Consider the following 20,645-nt stretch of genomic DNA (forward strand, 5'->3'; position numbering starts at 1 on the left):
ATCCACAGTTACGAGCGTTTTCGTCACTCAATACACATTTCCAAACAGCTGTTGTAAATAAACGAATGACATACTGCTAGCTAGGCTTTGATACCGGCAACAAGTATATATTTTTTCAAGATTTTACTACTTTCGATATCCATTACAGGCGTTTGCCTCCTAACAATTGACTAAACGAAAGTTATCGGCATTCAGACCTGAATTTAAACTGCCACCGCCTCAGCGCTCTTTGGAACATCAAAACGTGATGCATTTAACGTTAGCTAGCTAACGTAGCAAATTGGTACTAACGAGTTAACGTTAGCAGGCTACTAGTAGCAAGGTAACGTTACGACTTGGACCAAGGGGAATTGAGCAGTTAGCTAACAGTCTGACTCCGTAACTTATTGTTAGCAATCTGGACAGCTGACCAGGCAGCTAACTAGTTTACGCCCGCTGCTTTGCTGGAGAAGTCGGCCCACGCAAAGAAAGCCGGGCAGACGCGCCCACTTAACATTAGCTAGGTAGCTAACTAACGTTGATGCGCCTATCTCCCGCCTGTCCGCTGGTCAGACCGGGGAGATTGCCCTGTCACGGAGCTTCGTTGTGGCCGATGACACCGGCCCCCTTTTCCGAGGGAAGCAAAGCACCAGTTCCTGGAAAGTCGAAGAGTAAACCACAACGCTAGCTAAGGTTAGCTATCATACTCCAACCCGAACGGGACCGTGGCTGTGTGCGTAGTGACAGCTCTGTATTTGATTGTAGTTAACTATCCAGCTAACCGTTTGCCAGGGCTGTTGGACCAGTGTTATAGAGCGATGGGGGAGTTAAATAAAGAGGTTGTGGATCTAGTTTGGAAAAGACCAGGCAGTAACGGGGTGTCTGCTTCACTCTTCCGGAGATGGACCCAAGGTAAGCTACCTCTCACCTCTGCTTCGCTTCATTCTGGCGCACCCCCCTTTAACCTGAACACAATCTTAGACATTGTCAGTGTTGAAGCAGGTAGTGGTGGGGTAATATAAGTGGCTCTGATGTGATTCCTGTGTTTCAGGGTTGGTCTTCAGTGAGACAGAACACACAGCACTGGAGCAGTTTGAAGGTGGACCCTGTGCTGTCATTGCTCCTGTACAGGTATGGACCAGTCCCCAGACCAGACAGTGCATAACCTTACACACAAACATGAGTTAGGTGGCCCAGCCTATGAGCAGGTAGAGGGTGTTGGTGTCTGTTACCAGAATGATGATATCAGGACAGGCACACATCTTCTTAGATAGCACTTTCCGGAAGTCACCTGACAGGCACTCAGCTAAGAAGCCTTCTCTACTACTGTTTATTATAGTACTATATGGTGCTTTCAGAGAGTGTCTTTGTAAACATCTGTTCTTAGACAGAGCGGATAGGATTGATGAGGATGGCAGGTTGCGTTTTTGATCCTATAGAGATGGGTTACAGCTTATAGAATATTTCCTGATTGTGTGTTTCCTGCAGGCCTTCCTTCTGAAGAACATCTTGTTTAACAGAGAGAGTTCTAACTGGAGACACATCACAGGTAACCTTGACCTCTATCCCTAACCCAACGTTTCCCAAACTCAGTCCTCAGGACCCCAAGGGGTGCACATTTTGTTTTTTGCCCTAACACTACACAGCTGATTCAAATGATTAAAGCTTGATGATTATTTGATTATTTGAATCGCCTGTGTAGTGTTTGGGAAAAAAACAAAACATGTACCCCTTGGGGTACCGAGGACAAAGTTTGGGAAACCTAGCCCTGACCCTGTTTAACTGAAAAAGTTGTAACTGGAGGTAACCCTAACTTCTGACCCTGTTAAACAGAGAGCGCTACAAATGGAGACGCATCATAACTGTGTTTATATATAAACTCAGCAAAAAAATAAACGTCCTCTCACTGTCAACTGCGTTTATTTTCAGCAAAATTAACATGTGTAAATATTTGTATGAACATAAGATTCAACAACTGAGACATAAACTGAACAAGTTCCACAGACATGTGACTAACAGAAATGGAATAATAATAATGTGTCCCTGAAGAAAGGGGGGTCAAAAGTACGTCAGTATCTGGTGTGGCCACCAGCTGCATTAAGTACTGCAGTGCATCTCCTCCTCATGGACTGCACCAGATTTGCCAGTTCTTGCTGTGAGATGTTACCCCACTCTTCCACCAAGGCACCTGCAAGTTCCCAGACATTTCTGGGGGGAATGGCCCTAGCCCTCACCCTCCGATCCAACAGGTCCCAGACGTGCTCAATGGGATTGAGATCCGGGCTCTTCGCTGGCCATGGCAGAACACTGACATTCTTGTCTTGCAGGAAGTCACTCACAGAACGAGCAGTATGGCTGGTGGCATTGTCATGCTGGAGGGTCATGTCAGGATGAGCCTGCAGGAAGGGTACCACATGAGGGAGGAGGATGTCTTCCCTGTAACGCACAGCATTGAGATTGCCTGAAATGACAATAAGCTCAGTCTGATGATGCTGTGACACACCGCCCCAGACCATGACGGACCCTCCACCTCCAAATCTATCCCGCTCCAGAGTACATGCCTCGGTGTAACGCTCATTCCTTCGACGATAAACGCAAATCCGACCATCCCTGGTGAGAGAACCCCAACTCGTCAGTGAAGAGCACTTTTTGCCAGTCCTGTCTTGTCCAGCGATGGTGGGTTTGTGCCCATAGGCAATGTTGTTGCCGGTGAGGACTTGCTTTACAACAGGCCTACAAGCCCTCAGTCCAGCCTTTCTCAGCCTATTGCGGACAGTCTGAACACTGATGGAGGGATTGTGCATTCCTGGTGTAACTCGGGCAGTTGTTGTTGCCATCCTGTACCTGTCCTGCAGGTGTGATGTTCGGATGTACCGATCCTGTGCAGGCGTTGTTACACGTGGACTGCCACTGCGAGGATGATCAGCTGTCAATCTGTCTTAGGCGTCTCACAGTACGGACATTTCAATTTATTGCCCTGGCCACATCTGGAGTCCTCATGCCTCCTTGCAGCATGCCTGAGGCACGTTCATGCAGATGAGCAGGGACCCTGGGCATCTTTCTTTTGGTGATTTTTTTCAGAGTCAGTAGAAAGGCCTCTTTAGTATCCTAAGTTTTCATAACTGTGACCTTAATTGCCTACCGTCTGTAAGCTGTTAGTGACTTAACTACCGTTCCACAGGTGCATCTTCATTAATTGTATATGCTTCATTGAACAAGCATGGGAAACAGTGTTTAAACTCTTTACAATGAAGATCTGTGAAGTGATTTGGATTTTTATGAATTATCTTTAAAAGACAGGGTCCTGAAAAAGCAAAAAAAGAAATGTCCCTGAGTTTATATATTTATATGGAATCCTAGCCTATATCTTCAGACAGCACCTTGGCAATGAATTATTCTGATTGTATGTGTTCCTTGTAGAGGAGGAGCAGAAAGCGGCCCTGTGTTCTACTCTGGCTGAGATCCTGGAACAGGCCTGCTCTACTTCCTCCTACTGCCTGGTGACCTGGGCCAAAAGACAGTGCCCCCACACTACCACTCATACACCCCTCACGGGGGGTCCAGAGACCAGCCAGACCCCGCAAGACCAACAACCAAGTGAGTCCCACTACTCATCAATCCACTAATACCCATGTAATATGAATAACTGCATTGCTGTAGTGAGATGGTATTAATCATCGCATATGATAGTGGGTAGACCACATAGTGAGTAGTATTGCAGTTACTGTTAATCTAGAATAATGACGTGTTGTGTTCTGTCAACGTTACCTAAGTTGTTTCACTAGAACGTGTGTGTGTTTGCATCTCTGTGTGTCTATTGTGTGTAGCTGCTTTGGCTGATGAGGATCTTGGCTTTGAGCGGTTTCACAGCATCCTCCAGTAAGTAACTCTACTGACTGTGACTCGTCTCTCTATTGGCCATGACTTCCATGGAGATGAAAGGACCACTACATTGCAGGAAAATCAGGAACGCTAGTGTGTGTCTCTGTCTGTCTGGGATTGGCTGAGCCTGTGTGTGTGACTGGAGTTTCTCGATAATGATTTACAACCTGCTGACTCGGCACACACTCCTCACTAATTTCTTAAGGAGACACACACACAATCTTTGATTTTCTGCCAGAGGAGCATCAGATTGCCATCTGGCCCATTGCGTAATAATACAACACTGTCAGCATGAACTACTGCACTGTCAGCATGAACTACTGCACTGTCAGCATGAACTACTGCACTGTCAGCATGAACTACTGCACTGTCAGCATGAACTACTGCACTGTCAGCATGAACTACTGCACTGTCAGCATGAACTACTGCACTGTCAGCATGAACTACTGCACAGTCATAGCAGTGTGACAATAAATGACTGCTATACAATAATGTTTCAGTAACTGTTCAGTAGTTGTATGGTTATTATACCTACATTAACCTGAATCTCCCCCCTAAATGAGTGCAATGTCATTAGAGGTGCTCTTGGTGACTTCTAGCCCCTGACCTTTGACCTCTAATCTCTACAGGAAGCGTATTGTGAAGTCATTATCAGAGCTTAGAGAGGAGGTGGTGTCTCTCTACGAAACCTGGAAAGGGCGCTGTGGAGTCCTGCTCTTCCTCTACTCTGTCATCCTCACCAAGGTAAGGCTCTGCGTGCGTGTGTTTGTATGTATGCGTATTACTCTGCACTCTGTGTGCATGCATGTAACCACTTTTCTCTTTCTGTCTCTACAGGGGATAGTTAACATCAGGAATGAGATTGAAGATACTGCAGAGCCTCTCGTAGATCCAGTCTATGGCCACGGCAGGTACGACCCCTGATCCCTCACTTTATTGAATATTTATCAGCTACGTTTCTTTTGACGACTTGAGCTAATTAATGTTCCAAAAGGCTTAAGCCATTACTTTTCTTTCTCTCTGCAGTCAGAGTCTGGTTAACCTGTTAGTGACGGGTCATGCTGTCTCTAATGTGTGGGATGGAGACAGGGAGTGCTCTGGCATGAGTAAGTACTCCACACACACGCTGACACATTTTTATTTATTTTTACTTAAAAAAAACCTTTTTTGTCATTTAGCAGACGATCTAATCCAGAGCGATTTACAGTATTGAGTGCATACAATTTTATACTTTATTTTCATACTGGTCCGCTGTGGGAATTTAACCCACAACCCTGGCGTTGCAAGCGCCATGCTCTACCAAACGGGGGACACACACACAGCGGATTACATTATCTTAGTGCAAAGTTTTGTGCAATAAGCCTCATTTTCTGGCGGCGTGATTTAATTTGAAACTTTTCTTCAATGAGCGTTAGGTGACTATTTATTGCTCAGTTTAGTAAAGGTGTTTTCGAAGACGTTGTCGTTTCCTGGTGACTGTGATCCCACAGCTGAACACTAGATGGCAGTGATCAGTCACACTTTCACTGGGTCAACATACACACAAAGAGACCAAAGAAGCTGTTTCATTTAAGAAAGAAGCTGTTTCATGTTTTTTTGGTCTAAGCTAGGCCTCTTTCTCTCGTCTCCCTCTCTTTCCCTCCCTCCCTCAGAGCTCCATGGTATCCACAACCAGGCATCCGTGGGCTTCCTCACTCTCATGGAGTCACTACGCTACTGCAAGGTATGAAAACACACACATTCCTTCAGGCTTGTTATGTCCAAACCATAGTGGTGAGTTTGTTCTTGTTCACTAGTCACAAATGATTGCGGGGGGAGAGATTCAAACATTCTGTGAGAGAATCAGCACCATAAATAAACACATTGTCATACACACTCCCTCTCTCACACATACTGCCACTTCTTGTCTGTGACTGACTACAGTAGATTAGGAACTACAGTAGATTAGTAGAATAGCTGAGTATGTCTGGGTAGATGAGTTAGACCTGGGTACATTGGTATGTTCATGCTATAAACCTGCTCATTGAACAACCATTGTATTAGCAACAATATGACAGTCTTCTCTTACTGTACATATTCTATTACGACATCAGATTGTATTCCCTGGTCATTCCTTCTGTTAGTTGAAATGGCATCAGAAAGCCTTTATTCTGTAAAACTAACCTGGTCTGGGATCAGACAGTTAAGTCAGTCTGGAATATGAATCAGAACTGCTTTGCTCTAGTTTTGGTATGTATGCGTGTTTCAGGTGGGTGCATTCCTGAAGTCTCCTAAGTTCCCTATATGGATCCTTGGCAGTGAGACTCATCTCTCAGTGTTCTTCGCCAAGGTAAGAATCACACACACGCAACCTGGGCCCTGTGTGTCTGTGTGTAATATAAGCCAGTCTCTCTTCCAGCAGCAGGTCAGAAAAAGCAGAAACAGGAATGTGTGCTTTAACAGATTTAATACTGCACAGTTCACAGAGAGAGAGAGAGAGAGACGGGAAGAGTGAGAGGAGGTATTAGAAAAGATAGGACGGCAGTAGTATGGTCTTATATGGCTAGTTGCTGTTGTCTTTTTGGCGTTGTCTTGAAACCTTGTGGTCAGCTGCAACTGGGAAAATCAGCATGTAAAATATCTGACATGCCAAGCAGCACAAAACACACACACACACACACCAGTGTTTTGGGCGAAGCAGTGTTTGTGTAACACAGCTGATGTGGGGATTGAGAAATGACAGCATGTTCACAACATTTATTAATTGTTACAAATGGACTCTTAAAGCTGGACTCCTTAATGGTGAAACTTCCCTGTCTGTTTGTAATATTACAACAACAAAAACACTCCCCCCCCCCCCCAGTCATCAGTGCACGCGCGATAGCAGTGCACAATATGCAGTGGTGATTTTAGCATGTAAATCTTGGTGGGGCAGAAACAAGTGGGATGCATGCCATCAAAGCCACTACACTAAACAAATACATTACCGTAATTGCACAAACGGTGCCCACAAACTGTTAGTGCCTACATAAAGCTGTCCCAACATCTTACCACTGATACAACTGGCTATCAGTGGAGCCTTGTCTGGCAGCAAAACAGTTCATTCAACTTCATTTACAAGGCATATAAACTATGGCATAAGGGGACGACAAGCGGATAAGAGACAATCAGTAATTTAGATTAAGACATTAATGAGCGAGCTCGGACAGACGTAGTCAATATAACTATTTGTTTAGCACTTTTGAAATCTACAGCGACAGAATTCAGAACATGGGCCATTCTTAGTGTTCTCCCTGTACACCAAGTCAGAACCGTATGTTAAATAAAGGTGTCATATAAGCACACAATGAAAGCTCTTAGAATATTCGATGAATGAATACATTTCTCAAAAACAGGTTATAGGCTACATGTGAACCACCAAGTCAGAACAGTAGGTGAAATTTAAGATGGGTAAATAGACCAAATTATTAGGGTGATGCACATGGGCTACTAATGTCTTACACACAACATACACTTAGTATTACTTTCTTAGCTACAGTATAAATATTTCCCTGGCATATTACATTTATGCAGCAACATACAATACATGTTTGGACTCACCTTGTTGTGCTGTGCTCACTTGAACAGGAAGTTTTTATGTCATCAAAGTCTGGTGTTGTCTAGATTTATGGTGCTTTCAAAACAACTGGGAACTCTGGGCACCGTTTGTGATGGTGCCCAATGATCTGACGTCATTGATCTTCAGGTCGTAGCTCTAGAAAGAGGCCGTATTTACATTTCCGAGTTGGATGACCGTTCAAAACGTATTTTCCCAGTCGGGAAAATACTTCCCTTCCGTGAGTCCCGACTTCTCAGTTGTCTTGGACTCACGGAAGTCAAGTTTTTATAGTTCCGAGTTAACAGTTTTGAGCGTGGCATAAATCATGCTTCATTGACAGCATGGCCAATGTTGAATGTTTATCATTTTAAATTTGGAAAATAGCCTCTTAATCCCAGATTTGGGACCACACAGCAATTCCATTGAATAACAGGCTAGTGCTTTCTTTGCAATGCTTGCAGTTAGCCACTGTCATTGATTCCTTCCAAACCACTTGTTGAATTTGCGATTTCCAACTTGTGTAATGTTTATGGCCGATGAGTACCGATACGTTTTTATCCATCATTTCTCTTCATAAGTTTTCTTCATATGACAAGGATTAAAAATTATTTCCCAGTAGATTGTCGACTTGATTCATGATGAAGACTGCTAGATAAGATTGTGAAAGTATGATTTTGGCATGATCAATCCAAGCTACTGTAGATATAACCTGATTTGTCTTCATTTTATGTGGCCAATGTCCTTGAGCGTTCTTCGATTGGCACTTCTAATGTACTGTAACTCTATGGCAGCCCCCAAGGGGCTAGAATGTTTTAGCTCTACCCTTAGACTTGGCGGTGCGTAGTGTCCCCATGAGTGACAGAACACTGAGCCAGTCACGGTGCAACGCTCTGTATTTTCTGCTGGCTTGCACCACCACCACAGAAAGCACTGAACTAGGCTGAAACACCTGCATTTTACGAGCTGCCTTTCTCAAGAAAACAAAAAAGAGACCATGTTTTTATGCAGCTTTATTAACTCAATTATTTATATACACTGCTCAAAAAAATAAAGGGAACACTTAAACAACACAATGTAACTCCAAGTCAATCACACTTCTATGAAATCAAACTGTCCACTTAGGAAGCAACACTGATTGACAATAAATTTCACATGCTGTTGTGCAAATGGAATAGACAAAAGGTGGAAATTATAGGCAATTAGCAAGACACCCCCAAAAAAGGAGTGATTCTGCAGGTGGTGACCACAGACAACTTCTCAGTTCCAATGCTTCCTGGCTGATGTTTTGGTCACTTTTGAATGCTGCCGGTGCTCTCACTCTAGTGGTAGCATGAGACGGAGTCTACAACCCACACAAGTGGCTCAGGTAGTGCAGTTCATCCAGGATGGCACATCAATGCGAGCTGTGGCAAAAAGGTTTGCTGTGTCTGTCAGCGTAGTGTCCAGAGCATGGAGGCGCTACCAGGAGACAGGCCAGTACATCAGGAGACGTGGAGGAGGCCGTAGGAGGGCAACAACCCAGCAGCAGGACCGCTACCTCCGCCTTTGTGCAAGGAGGTGCACTGCCAGAGCCCTGCAAAATGACCTCCAGCAGGCCACAAATGTTTATATGTCAGCATATGGTCTCACAAGGGGTCTGAGGATCTCATCTCGGTACCTAATGGCAGTCAGGCTACCTCTGGCGAGCACATGGAGGGCTGTGCGGCCCCACAAAGAAATGCCACCCCACACCATGACTGACCCACCGACAAACCGGTCATGCTGGAGGATGTTGCAGGCAGCAGAACATTCTCCACGGCGTCTCCAGACTCTGTCACGTCTGTCACATGTGCTCATGTGCTCAGTGTGAACCTGCTTTCATCTGTGAAGAGCACAGGGCGCCAGTGGCGAATTTGCCAATCTTGGTGTTCTCTGGCAAATGCCAAACGTCCTGCACGGTGCTGGGCTGTAAGCACAACCCCCACCTGTGGACGGCGGGCCCTCATACCACCCTCATGGAGTCTGTTTCTGACCGTTTGAGCAGACACATGCACATTTGTGGCCTGCTGGAGGTCATTTTGCAGGGCTCTGGCAGTGCACCTCCTTGCACAAAGGCGGAGGTAGCGGTCCTGCTGCTGGGTTGTTGCCCTCCTACGGCCTCCTCCACGTCTCCTGATGTACTGGCCTGTCTCCTGGTAGCGCCTCCATGCTCTGGACACTACGCTGACAGACACAGCAAACCTTTTTGCCACAGCTCGCATTGATGTGCCATCCTGGATGAACTGCACTACCTGAGCCACTTGTGTGGGTTGTAGACTCCGTCTCATGCTACCACTAGAGTGAGAGCACCGCCAGCATTCAAAAGTGACCAAAACATCAGCCAGGAAGCATAGGAACTGAGAAGTTGTCTGTGGTCACCACCTGCAGAATCACTCCTTTTTTGGGGGTGTCTTGCTAATTGCCTATAATTTCCACCTTTTGTCTATTCCATTTGCACAACAGCATGTGAAATTTATTGTCAATCAGTGTTGCTTCCTAAGTGGACAGTTTGATTTCACAGAAGTGTGATTGACTTGGAGTTAGATTGTGTTGTTTAAGTGTTCCCTTTATTTTTTTGAGCAGTGTATATACAGTGGGGAGAACAAGTATTTGATACACTGCCGATTTTGCAGGTTTTCCTACTTACAAAGCGTGTAGACGTCTGTCATTTTTATCATAGGTACACTTCAACTGTGAGAGACGGAATCTAAAACAAAAATCCAGAAAATCACATTGTATGATTTTTAAGTAATTAATTAGCATTTTATTGCATGACATAAGTATTTGATACATCAGAAAAGCATAACTTAATATTTAGTACAGAAACCTTTGTTTGCAATTACAGAGATCATACGTTTCCTGTAGTTCTTGACCAGGTTTGCACACACTGCAGCAGGGATTTTGTCCCACTCCTCCATACAGACCTTCTCCAGATCCTTCAGGTTTCGGGGCTGTCGCTGGGCAATACGGACTTTCAGCTCCCTCCAAAGATTTTCTATTGGGTTCAGGTCTGGAGACTGGCTAGGCCACTCCGGGACCTTGAGATGCTTCTTACGGAGCCACTCCTTAGTTGCCCTGGCTGTGTGTTGCGGGTCGTTGTCATGCTGGAAGACCCAGCCACGACCCATCTTCAATGCTCTTACTGAGGGAAGGAGGTTGTTGGCCAAGATCTCGCGATACATGGCCCCATCCATCCTCCCCTCAATACGGTGTAGTCGTCCTGTCCCCTTTGCAGAAAAGCATCCCCAAAGAATGATGTTTCCACCTCCATGCTTCACGATTGGGATGGTGTTCTTGGGGCTGTACTCATCCTTCTTCTTCCTCCAAACACGGCGAGTGGAGTTTAGACCAAAAAGCTCTATTTTTGTCTCATCAGACCACATGACCTTCTCCCATTCCTCCTCTGGATCATCCAGATGGTCATTGGCAAACTTCAGACGGGCCTGGACATGCGCTGGCTTGAGCAGCGGGACCTTGCGTGCGCTGCAGTATTTTAATCCATGACGGCGTAATGTGTTACTAATGGTTTTCTTTGAGACTGTGGTCCCAGCTCTCTTCAGGTCATTGAACAGGTCCTGCCGTGTAGTTCTGGGCTGATCCCTCACCTTCCTCATGATCATTGATGCCCCACGAGGTGAGATCTTGCATGGAGCCCCAGACCGAGGGTGATTGACCGTCATCTTGAACTTCTTCCATTTTCTAATAATTGCGCCAACAGTTGTTGCCTTCTCACCAAGCTGCTTGCCTATTGTCCTGTAGCCCATCCCAGCCTTGTGCAGGTCTACAATTTTATCCCTGATGTCCTTACACAGCTTTCTGGTCTTGGCCATTGTGGAGAGGTTGGAGTCTGTTTGATTGAGTGTGTGGACAGATGTCTTTTATACAGGTAATGAGTTCAAACAGGTGCAGTTAATACAGGTAAAGAGTGGAGAACAGGAGGGCTTCTTAAAGTAAAACTAACAGGTCTGTGAGAGCCGGAATTCTTACTGGTTGGTAGGTGATCAAATACTTATGTCATGCAATAAAATGCTAATTAATTACTTAAAAATCATACAATGTGATTTTCTGGATTTTTGTTTTAGATTCCGCCTCTCACAGTTGAAGTGTACCTATGATGAAAATTACAGACCTCTACATGCTTTGTAAGTAGGAAAACCTGCAAAATCGGCAGTGTATCAAATACTTGTTCTCCCCACTGTATATATATAAAAATGCATTATATATTGTTGGTTGTTAAAATATATATATTTTAACATTGTTGGCAAACTATGTGACACGTATTAATGCCAAAATAACATGCAAAACAGGCAAGTTTTGCTCTGAATGACAGGTCGCAACCAACAATATGTAATGCTTTTTTTTTTACCATGCTGCGTGGCAACAAAAACAATAGGTTAAATAAAACGTCACACGGTGCTGAGCATTTGATTTGACTGCTGGCGGGCAAGGAGAGCCCAAGCTCCGCTAAAACCATTGACAACTACTTGACGTTTTCGAGGGGTTGTTTAAATGAATGTTATAACTATGTGGTTTTAATATCATCACCTTGAAGAGCATAGTCAGAACTACAGAGTTCAGATTACTCCACATTTAGCTCTGATAGTTTTACTGCATGCTTTCAGTAAACATCAATTAATCATGTACTTCAGGGTAGCCTTTCCATTTGGCATGTAGCTGGCTAGCTAAGCTTCATCAGAGATTTAGGCTTTTGGAAAGAGCTTGACATTGGCATGTCCTCGTCCTGGTAAAGTCGTCAGTCACACTACTGTAATCAACACTATAATAGATGGCAAGCAAATGAAACAATATTTGGATATAGCCATCCTAGTTTATCCCCTGAAAGTTAGCTTGTTAACTAGCCATATACAGTGAGCTCAAAGTATTGGGACAGTGACACTTTTTTTGTTTTGGCTCTTTTTATTCCAACACTTTGGATTTGAAATGATACGACTGAAGTTAAGTGCAGACTGTCCGCTTACATTTGAGAGTATTTTCGGGTGAACTGTTCAGAAATTAGAGCACTTTTTGGACGTGGTCCCCCCCACCCCACCATTTTAGGGGAACAAAAGTATTGGCACATTCACTTATAGTACCAGTCAAAAGTTTGGGTTTTTCTTAATTTGATTACTATTTTCTGCATTGTAGAATAATAGTGAAGTCATCAAAACTATGAAATAACACATGGAATCATGTAGTAACCAAAAAAGTGTTAAACAAATCAAAATATATTTGAGATTCTTCAAAGTAGTCACCCTTTGCCTTGACAGCTTTGCACACTCGGTGTTCTCTCAACCGGCTTCACCTGGAATGCTTTTCCAACAGTCTTGAAGGAGTTACCACATATGCTGAGCACTTGTTGGCTGCTTTTCCTTCACTCTGCAGTCCAACTCATCCCAAACAAACTCAATTGGGTTCAGGTTGGGTGATTGTGGGGGCCAGGTCATCTGATGCAGCACCTCACCACTCCATCTTGGTCAAATAGCCCTTACACAGCCTGGAGGTGTGTTGGGTCATTTTCCTGTTGAAAAACAAATGATGGTCCCACTAAGCGCACACCAGATGGGATGGCGTATCGCTTTATTTCTAAATAAATCAGACAGTGTCACGAGCAAAGCACCATCACTCCTCCATGCTTCACGGTGGGAACTACACATGCAGAGATCATCCGTTCACCTACTCTGTGTCTCACAAAGACAAGGCAGTTGGAACCAAAAATCTCACATTTGGACTCATCAGACCAAAGGACAGATTTCCACCAGTCTAATGTCTATTGCTTGTGTTTCTTGGCCCAAGCAAGTCTCTTCTTATTGGTGTCCTTTAGTAGTGGTTTCTTTGCAGCGATGTGACCGTGAAGGCCTGATTCACGCAGTCTCCTCTGAACAGTTGATTGAGATGTGTCTGTTACTTGAACTCTGAAGTGTTTATTTGGGCTGGAATTTATGAGACTGGTAACTGGTAATGAACTTATCCTCTGCAGCAGAGGTTACTCTGGGTCTTCCTTTCCAGTGGTGGTCGTCATGAGCCAGTTTCTTCATCGGTGCTTGATGGTTTTTGAGACTGACCTTCATGTCTTAAAGTAATGATGGACTGTCGTTTCTTTTGCTTATTTGAGCTGTTCTTGTCATAATATGGACTTGGTCTTTTACCAAATAGGGCTACCAACCTTACCTTGTCACAACACAACTGATTGGCTCAAACGCATTAAGAAGGAAAGAAATTCCACAAATTAACTTTTAATAAGGCACACCTGTTTATTTAACCTTTTATTTAACTAGGCAAGTCAGTTATGAACAAAATCTTATTTACAATGACGGCCTACCTCGACCAAACCCTAACCCGGATGACATTGGGCCAATTGTGGTTGGGATACAGCCTGGAATCGAACCAGGGTCTGTAGTGACGCCTCTAACACGGAGATGCAGTGCCTTAGACCGCTGCGCCACTCGTCGGGAGCTCCCCGAGTTGTCATCAAGGCAAAGGTGGCTACTTTAAAGAATCTCATATAAAATATATTTTGATTTAACACTTTTTTGGTTACTACATGATTCCATATGTGTTATTTCATAGTTTTGATGTCTTCACTATTATTCTACAATGTAGAAAATAAAGAAAAACCATGGAATGAGTAGGTGTTCAAACTTTTGACTGGTACTGTATGTGTATTTAAGTAGTCAAAAGTTTAGTATTTGGTCCCATATTCCTAGCACGCAATGTTTACATCAAACTTGTGACTCTACACACTTGTTGAATGCTTTTGCTTTTTCTTTTGGTGGTTTCAGATAATTTTGTGCCCAATAGAAATGAATGGTAAATAATTTATTGTATGTTTCTAAACATGCTACCATATTTACGGATAGTCCTGAATGAATCGTGAAAAAGTTAGACGCACAAATATCATCCCCCCCAAGACATGCTAACCTCTCCCCATTACAATAAGTAATGGGAGGTTAGCATTTTTGGGGGGGTATGATATTTATTCCTCTAACTTTCAAACACTTAACTTCTTATGGCTGGGGGCAGTATTGAGTAGCTTGGATGAATAAGGTGCCCAGAGTAGAGGTCGACCGATTAATCGGAATGGCCGATTTTAATTAGGGCCGATTTCAAGTTTTCATAACAATCGGAAATCTGTATTTTTGGGCGCCGATTTACCAATTAAAAAAAATATATATTTTTTAACCTTTATCTTCTTTGGGCTGCAAGCCCGATGTCGGTACACTTATGACAACAGCCAGCTCAAGTGCAGGGCACGAAATTCAAAATATATTTTTTTGAAATATTTAACTTTCACACATTAACAAGTCCAATACAGCAAATGAAAGATAAACATCTTGTGAATCCAGCCAACATGTCCGATTTTTTAAAAATGTTTTACAGCGAAAACACCACGTATATTTATGTTAGCTCACCACCAAATACAAAAAAGGACAGACATTTTTCACAGCACAGGTAGCATGCACAAAACCAACCTAACTAACCAAGAACCAACCAAACTAACCAAGAAACAACTTCATCAGATGACAGTCTTATAACATGTTATACAATAAATCTATGTTTTGTTCGAAAAATGTGCATATTTGAGGTATAAATCAGTTTTACATTGCAGCTACCATCACAGCTACCGTCAGAAATAGCACCAGAGTAATTACAGACACCAACGTGAAATACCTAAATACTCATCATAAAACATTTCTGAAAAATACATGATGTACAGCAAATGAAAGACAAGCATCTTGTGAATCCAGCCAATATTTCCGATTTCTTAAGTGTTTTACAGCGAAAACACAATATAGCATTATATTAGCTTACCACAATAGCCAGAAACACAAGCCATTTACCAGCAGCAAAAGTTAGCGATCGTAACAAACCAGCAAAAGATATATAATTTGACTAACCTTGATAAGCTTCATCAGATGACAGTCCTATAACATCAGGTTATACATACACTTATGTTTTGTTCGAAAATGTGCATATTTAGAGCTGAAATCAGTGGTTATACATTGTGCTAACGTAGCATCTTTTTCCCACAACGTCCGGATATTTTTCTGACACTCACATATTCTGACCAAATAACTATTCATAAACATTACTAAAAAATACATGTTGTATAGGAAATGATAGATACACTAGTTCTTAATGCAATCGCCGTGTTAGAATTCTAAAAATAACTTCATTACGACATGCAGTTTACGTTATGGCGAGAGCGTGTCCAAAATCTGGGCGCAAACTACTAGTTCACATGTTCGACAGATATATGAAATAGCATCATAAAATGGGTCCTACTTTTGATGATCTTCCATCAGAATGTTGTACAAGGGGTCCTTTGTCCAGAACAATCGTTGTTTGGATTTAGAATGTCCTCTTCTCCAGTCAATTAGCACGGAAAGCTAGCAAAGTGGCGCGAAGCTCTCCTTCCTGAACATACGCAGACAAAGCAACACGCCTAACGTCCCGGAAAAATTTCAATAATCTAATAAAACTATATTGAAAAAACATACTTTACGATGATATTGTCACATGTATCAAATAAAATCAAAGCCGGAGATATTAGTCGTCTATAACGACAGCTTTACAGAAGGCAATACCAGGTCCCTTCTCGCGCGTTCCAGAAAACAGGAAATTGGGGTCACGTCATGCCAAGAGCTTTTATTCGACCTCAGATCATGTTATACACTCCATTTCTTCTCTCACTGCCTGTTGACATCTAGTGGAAGGCGTATGAAGTGCATGTATACTAATAAATATCAAGCACATTTATAGGCAGGCCCTAGAACAGAGCATCGATTTCAGCTTTTCCACTTCCTGTCAGGAAGTTTGCTGCAAAATGAGTTCTGTTTTACTCACAGATATAATTCAAACGGTTTTAGAAACTAGAGAGTGTTTCTATCCAATAGTAATAATAATATGCATATTGTACGAGCAAGAATTGAGTACGAGGCCGTTTGAAACCTTTTATCCAGGCTACTCAATACTGCCCCTGCAGCCCAAAGAGGTTATTTAACTAGGCAAGTCAGTTAAGAACACATTCTTATTTTCAATGACGGCCTAGGAACGGTGGGTTAACTGCCTTGTTCAGGGGCAGAAAGACAGATTTTCACCGTGTCAGCTCGGGGGATCCAATCTTGCAACCTTACAGTTAACTAGTCCAACACAATAACGACCTGCCTCTCTCTCGTTGCACTCCACAAGGAGACTGCCTGTTATGCGAATGCAGTAAGCCAAGGTAAGTTGCTAGCTAGCATTAAACTTATCTTATAAAAAACAATCAATCAAAACCACTAGTTAACTACACATGGTTGATGATATTACTAGATATTATCTAGCGTGTCCTGCGTTGCATATAATCTGACTGAGCATACAAGCATACAAGTATCTGACTGAGCGGTGGTAGGCAGAAGCAGGCGCGTAAACATTCATTCAAACAGCACTTTCGTCCGTTTTGCCGGCAGCTCTTCGTTGTGCGTCAAGCATTGCGCTGTTTATGACTTCAAGCCTATCAACTCCCGAGATGAGGCTGGTGTAACCGAAGTGAAATGGCTAGCTAGTTAGCGCGCGCTAATAGTGTTTCAAACGTCACTCGCTCTGAGCCTTCTAGTAGTTGTTCCCCTTGCTCTGCATGGGTAACGCTGCTTCGATGGTGGCTGTTGTCGTTGTGTTGCTGGTTCGAGCCCAGGGAGGAGCGAGGAGAGGGATGGAAGCTATACTGTTACACTTGCAATACTAAAGTGCCTATAAGAACATCCAATAGTCAAAGGTTAATGAAATACAAATGGTATAGAGGGAAATAGTCCTATAATTCCTATAATAACTACAACCTAAAACGTCTTACCTGGGAATATTGAAGACTCATGTTCAAAGGAACCACCAGCTTTCATATGTTCTCATGTTCTGAGCAAGGAACTGAAACGTTAGCTTTCTTACATGGCACATATTGCATTTTTACTTTCTTCTCCAACACTTTGTTTTTGCATTATTTAAACCAAATTGAACATGTTTCATAATTTTCTTGAGGCTGAATTGATTTTATTGATGTATTATATTAAGTTAAAATAAGTGTTCATTCAGTATTGTTGTAATTGTCATTATTACAAATAAAAAATAAAAAAAAAATCGTCCGATTAATCGGTATCGGCTTTTTTGGTCCTCCAATAATCGGTATCGGCGTTGCAAAATCATACTCGGTCGACCTCTAGCCCAGAGTAACTGCCTGCTACTAAGGCCCAGTTGCTAATATATGCATATTATTAGTAGATTTGGATAGAAAACACTATGAAGTTTCTAAAACTGTTTGAATGATGTCTGTGAGTATAACAGAACTCATTTGGCAGGCAAAAACCTGAGAAAAAAATCCAACCAGGAAGTGGGAAATCTGAGGTTTGAAGTTTTTCAACTCATCGCCTATCGAATATACAGTGGGATATTGGTCATATTGCACTTCCTAAGGCTTCCACTAGATGTCAACAGACTTTAGAACCTTGTTTGATGCTTCTACTGTGAAGGAGGGGGAATGAGGGCTCTGAGTCAGGGATCTTGCAGAGTGCCATGAGCTGACCACACACGTTCACGTGATAGTTAGACCTGCGTTCCATCGAATTTCTACAGACAAAGGAATTCTCCGGTTGGAACATTATTGAAGATTTATGTTAAAAACATCCTAAAGATTGATTCTATACTTCGTTTGACATGTTTCTACGAACTGTAATATGACTTTTCGTCTGAACTTTCGCATGGACTTGCCCGCGCGTCGTGAGTTTGGATTGTGTACTGAACGCGCAAACAAAAAGGAGGTATTTGGACATAAATGATGGACTTTATGGAACAAATCAAATTTATTGTGGAACTGGGATTCCTGGGAGTGCATTCTGATGAAGATCATCAAAGGTAAGTGAGTATTTATAATGCTATTCTGACATCTGTTGACTCTACAACATGGCGGATATCTTTATGGCTTGTTTGGGCTCTGAGCGCTGTACTCAGATTATAGCATGGTGTGCTTTTTCCGTAAAGTTCTTTTGAAATCTGACACAGCGGTTGCATTAAGGAGAGGTTTATCTAAAGTTCCATGTATAACACTTGTATCTTTTATCAATGTTTATTATGAGTATTTCTGTAAATTGATGTGGCTCTCTGCAAAATCACCGGATGTTTTGGAGGCAAAACATTACTGAACATAACACACCAATGTAAACTAAGATTTTTGGATATAAATATGAACTTTATCGAACAAAACATACATGTATTGTGTAACATGAAGTCCTATGAGTGTCATCTGATGAGGATCATCAAAGGTTAGTGATTCATTTTATCTCTTTCTGCTTTTTGTGACTCCTCTCTTTGGCTGGAAAATGGCTGTGTTTTTCTGTGAATAGGTGCTGACCTAACATAATGATATGTTGTGCTTTCGTCGTAAAGCCTTTTTGAAATCGGACACTGTGGTGGGAATAACAACAAGTTTATCTTTAAAATGGTGTAAAATACTTATGTCTGAGTCATTTTAATTTTGAGATTTCTGTTTTGAATTTGGCGCCCTGCACTTTCACTGGCTGTTGTCATATCGATCCCGTTAACGGGATCCCAGCCATAAGAAATGTTTAAACAAAGTTGAAAAGGGGATGTTAGCTAACTTCACTAAGTAGGGCTACGTTGGTTGGATAAAAAAGTACATTAGGTCTACTTACCACTATGTTTAGCCAACTGTACAAAGTTTCTACTGGTAGCTTGCAGAGTAGAAAATGTCAGCTAACAGTACATTGGCAAATGCTTCCTTCTGCTGCTTGACAGGTAGAGCCCACAAAGGATGGGACAATTATCTTAAACTTAAAATACTCAGGTATAGTCAGGTATAGTTCACTTTTATTATCACTCAAATATCAAATTAATGGTGGCCAATATTGAGAGATCGAGACTACCCTCATGTATGACATAATCATGTTTACTGACCATGAAAAGCATGCAGTTACTTGCTATATAACTGATAAAAGAGCTGAGCTAAATGTGAGCAATTATTTTTTAAATCCAAAATGTGGAGTTCTGACTGTTCTTCAAGAGGTGATTGTTACAGCCAAATAATTAACATTTTATTTAACAATCCCTTGAAAACAACATAGTTGTCAATGGTTTAAGTGGAGTTGGCTCTCCTTGCCCTCTAGCAGGCAAATCGAACGTTCTGCAACGTATTGTTACGTTTTATTGATAACGACCTATAACAATGGTGGTGGCACTGTCCCCCCCCCCTACTGCACATTCTATCTTGAAGTAAAATTACTTTAACAATTTGGAACACTATTTTAGTAAACAATTCTTCCAAGAATAAACTGAAAGATCCTTCTACATACAGGCACTGGATTCTGTTGGCTGTGGATCGTGTGTGTAACTGTATACTGCTATACCTGCGTATCAAAGCCAGCAATCAGTTTAAGGCCGGAGGGAATTGATTCTCTCTGGTACAGGATATGGCATCAGAGGAAAACAGAATGCTACAGCTAGCGTTTATCTCATAACACCACACCCAATGGATTTTCGAGGAAATGGATAATACAATTATTGTATAAAGTGATCGTTAACTCCAAAAGCAGAAGTTTGTCAGCAGTTTCCAGGCCTTTTTAAAGGGGTCTTATTGAGATGAGTCCAAGTCCCATATCTGTGAAGATGTTGTGTATTGTGCTTCTACTCCGCTTATGGAAACATCTTGATTGTTGGAAACTATCATTTTAGATTAGAGCAGTTGTTCCATGTCCCCTGGGGAAAAGCAGGGTACTGGGTAGTGTCTGCCTGCTAGGGGACTGGAACACATGTCGAGGCAAACTAGATGACCCAGATTCATGGTCCTCATGATTTCACTGTGATGACTTCCAATAACCACCATGGCTCCCAAGGCACTGGTGACAGCACACACACACACACATTCCTGAGAGAGGGGGAACCTGATCCTGATTAGCATTAATGGTCATAGATGTGTGTGCCCTCAGGTGGTTGTTTTCCTTTTGGGAATGTGATCCCAGAGTTCCCATCTGGATCCGTTTGTCCCGCTGGAGACCGTGGACACTCTGTGGACCCCTCATTTATGATTGTTCACTTGGCTGGGGAGAGAGGAGACTCATGGTGTGGTCGAAGTAACACGTTTGAGTATATGAATTTACATTCAATATGCAAGATGTGAGGGCAAGTTACTTAGATGCAAGAGCATAGT

The 20,645-nt window shown here is 42.6% G+C and overlaps 1 protein-coding gene across 2 annotated transcripts in view; it reads left to right on the plus strand.

Moving 5' to 3' along the window:
• Positions 1 to 7: 7 nt before the first annotated feature.
• LOC139573581 (ubiquitin carboxyl-terminal hydrolase MINDY-3-like) overlaps positions 8 to 20,645 on the plus strand; it is a 49,673-nt gene continuing 29,035 nt past the window's right edge. The window contains exons 1-10 of one of the 2 annotated variants that reach the window (XM_071397208.1): positions 8 to 891; positions 1,031 to 1,110; positions 1,468 to 1,528; positions 3,400 to 3,576; positions 3,807 to 3,858; positions 4,491 to 4,605; positions 4,699 to 4,772; positions 4,888 to 4,967; positions 5,514 to 5,584; positions 6,110 to 6,190. In XM_071397208.1, the coding sequence (XP_071253309.1) occupies positions 798 to 891; positions 1,031 to 1,110; positions 1,468 to 1,528; positions 3,400 to 3,576; positions 3,807 to 3,858; positions 4,491 to 4,605; positions 4,699 to 4,772; positions 4,888 to 4,967; positions 5,514 to 5,584; positions 6,110 to 6,190 (885 nt within the window). In that variant the 5' untranslated portion in view covers positions 8 to 797. The remainder of the gene's footprint in view (positions 892 to 1,030; positions 1,111 to 1,467; positions 1,529 to 3,399; positions 3,577 to 3,806; positions 3,859 to 4,490; positions 4,606 to 4,698; positions 4,773 to 4,887; positions 4,968 to 5,513; positions 5,585 to 6,109; positions 6,191 to 20,645) is intronic. The other variant, XM_071397207.1, reaches the window with a different exon arrangement.

This window comes from Salvelinus alpinus, chromosome 4 (assembly GCF_045679555.1).
Source record: "Salvelinus alpinus chromosome 4, SLU_Salpinus.1, whole genome shotgun sequence".
In the NCBI taxonomy this organism is placed as follows: Eukaryota; Metazoa; Chordata; class Actinopteri; order Salmoniformes; family Salmonidae; genus Salvelinus; species Salvelinus alpinus.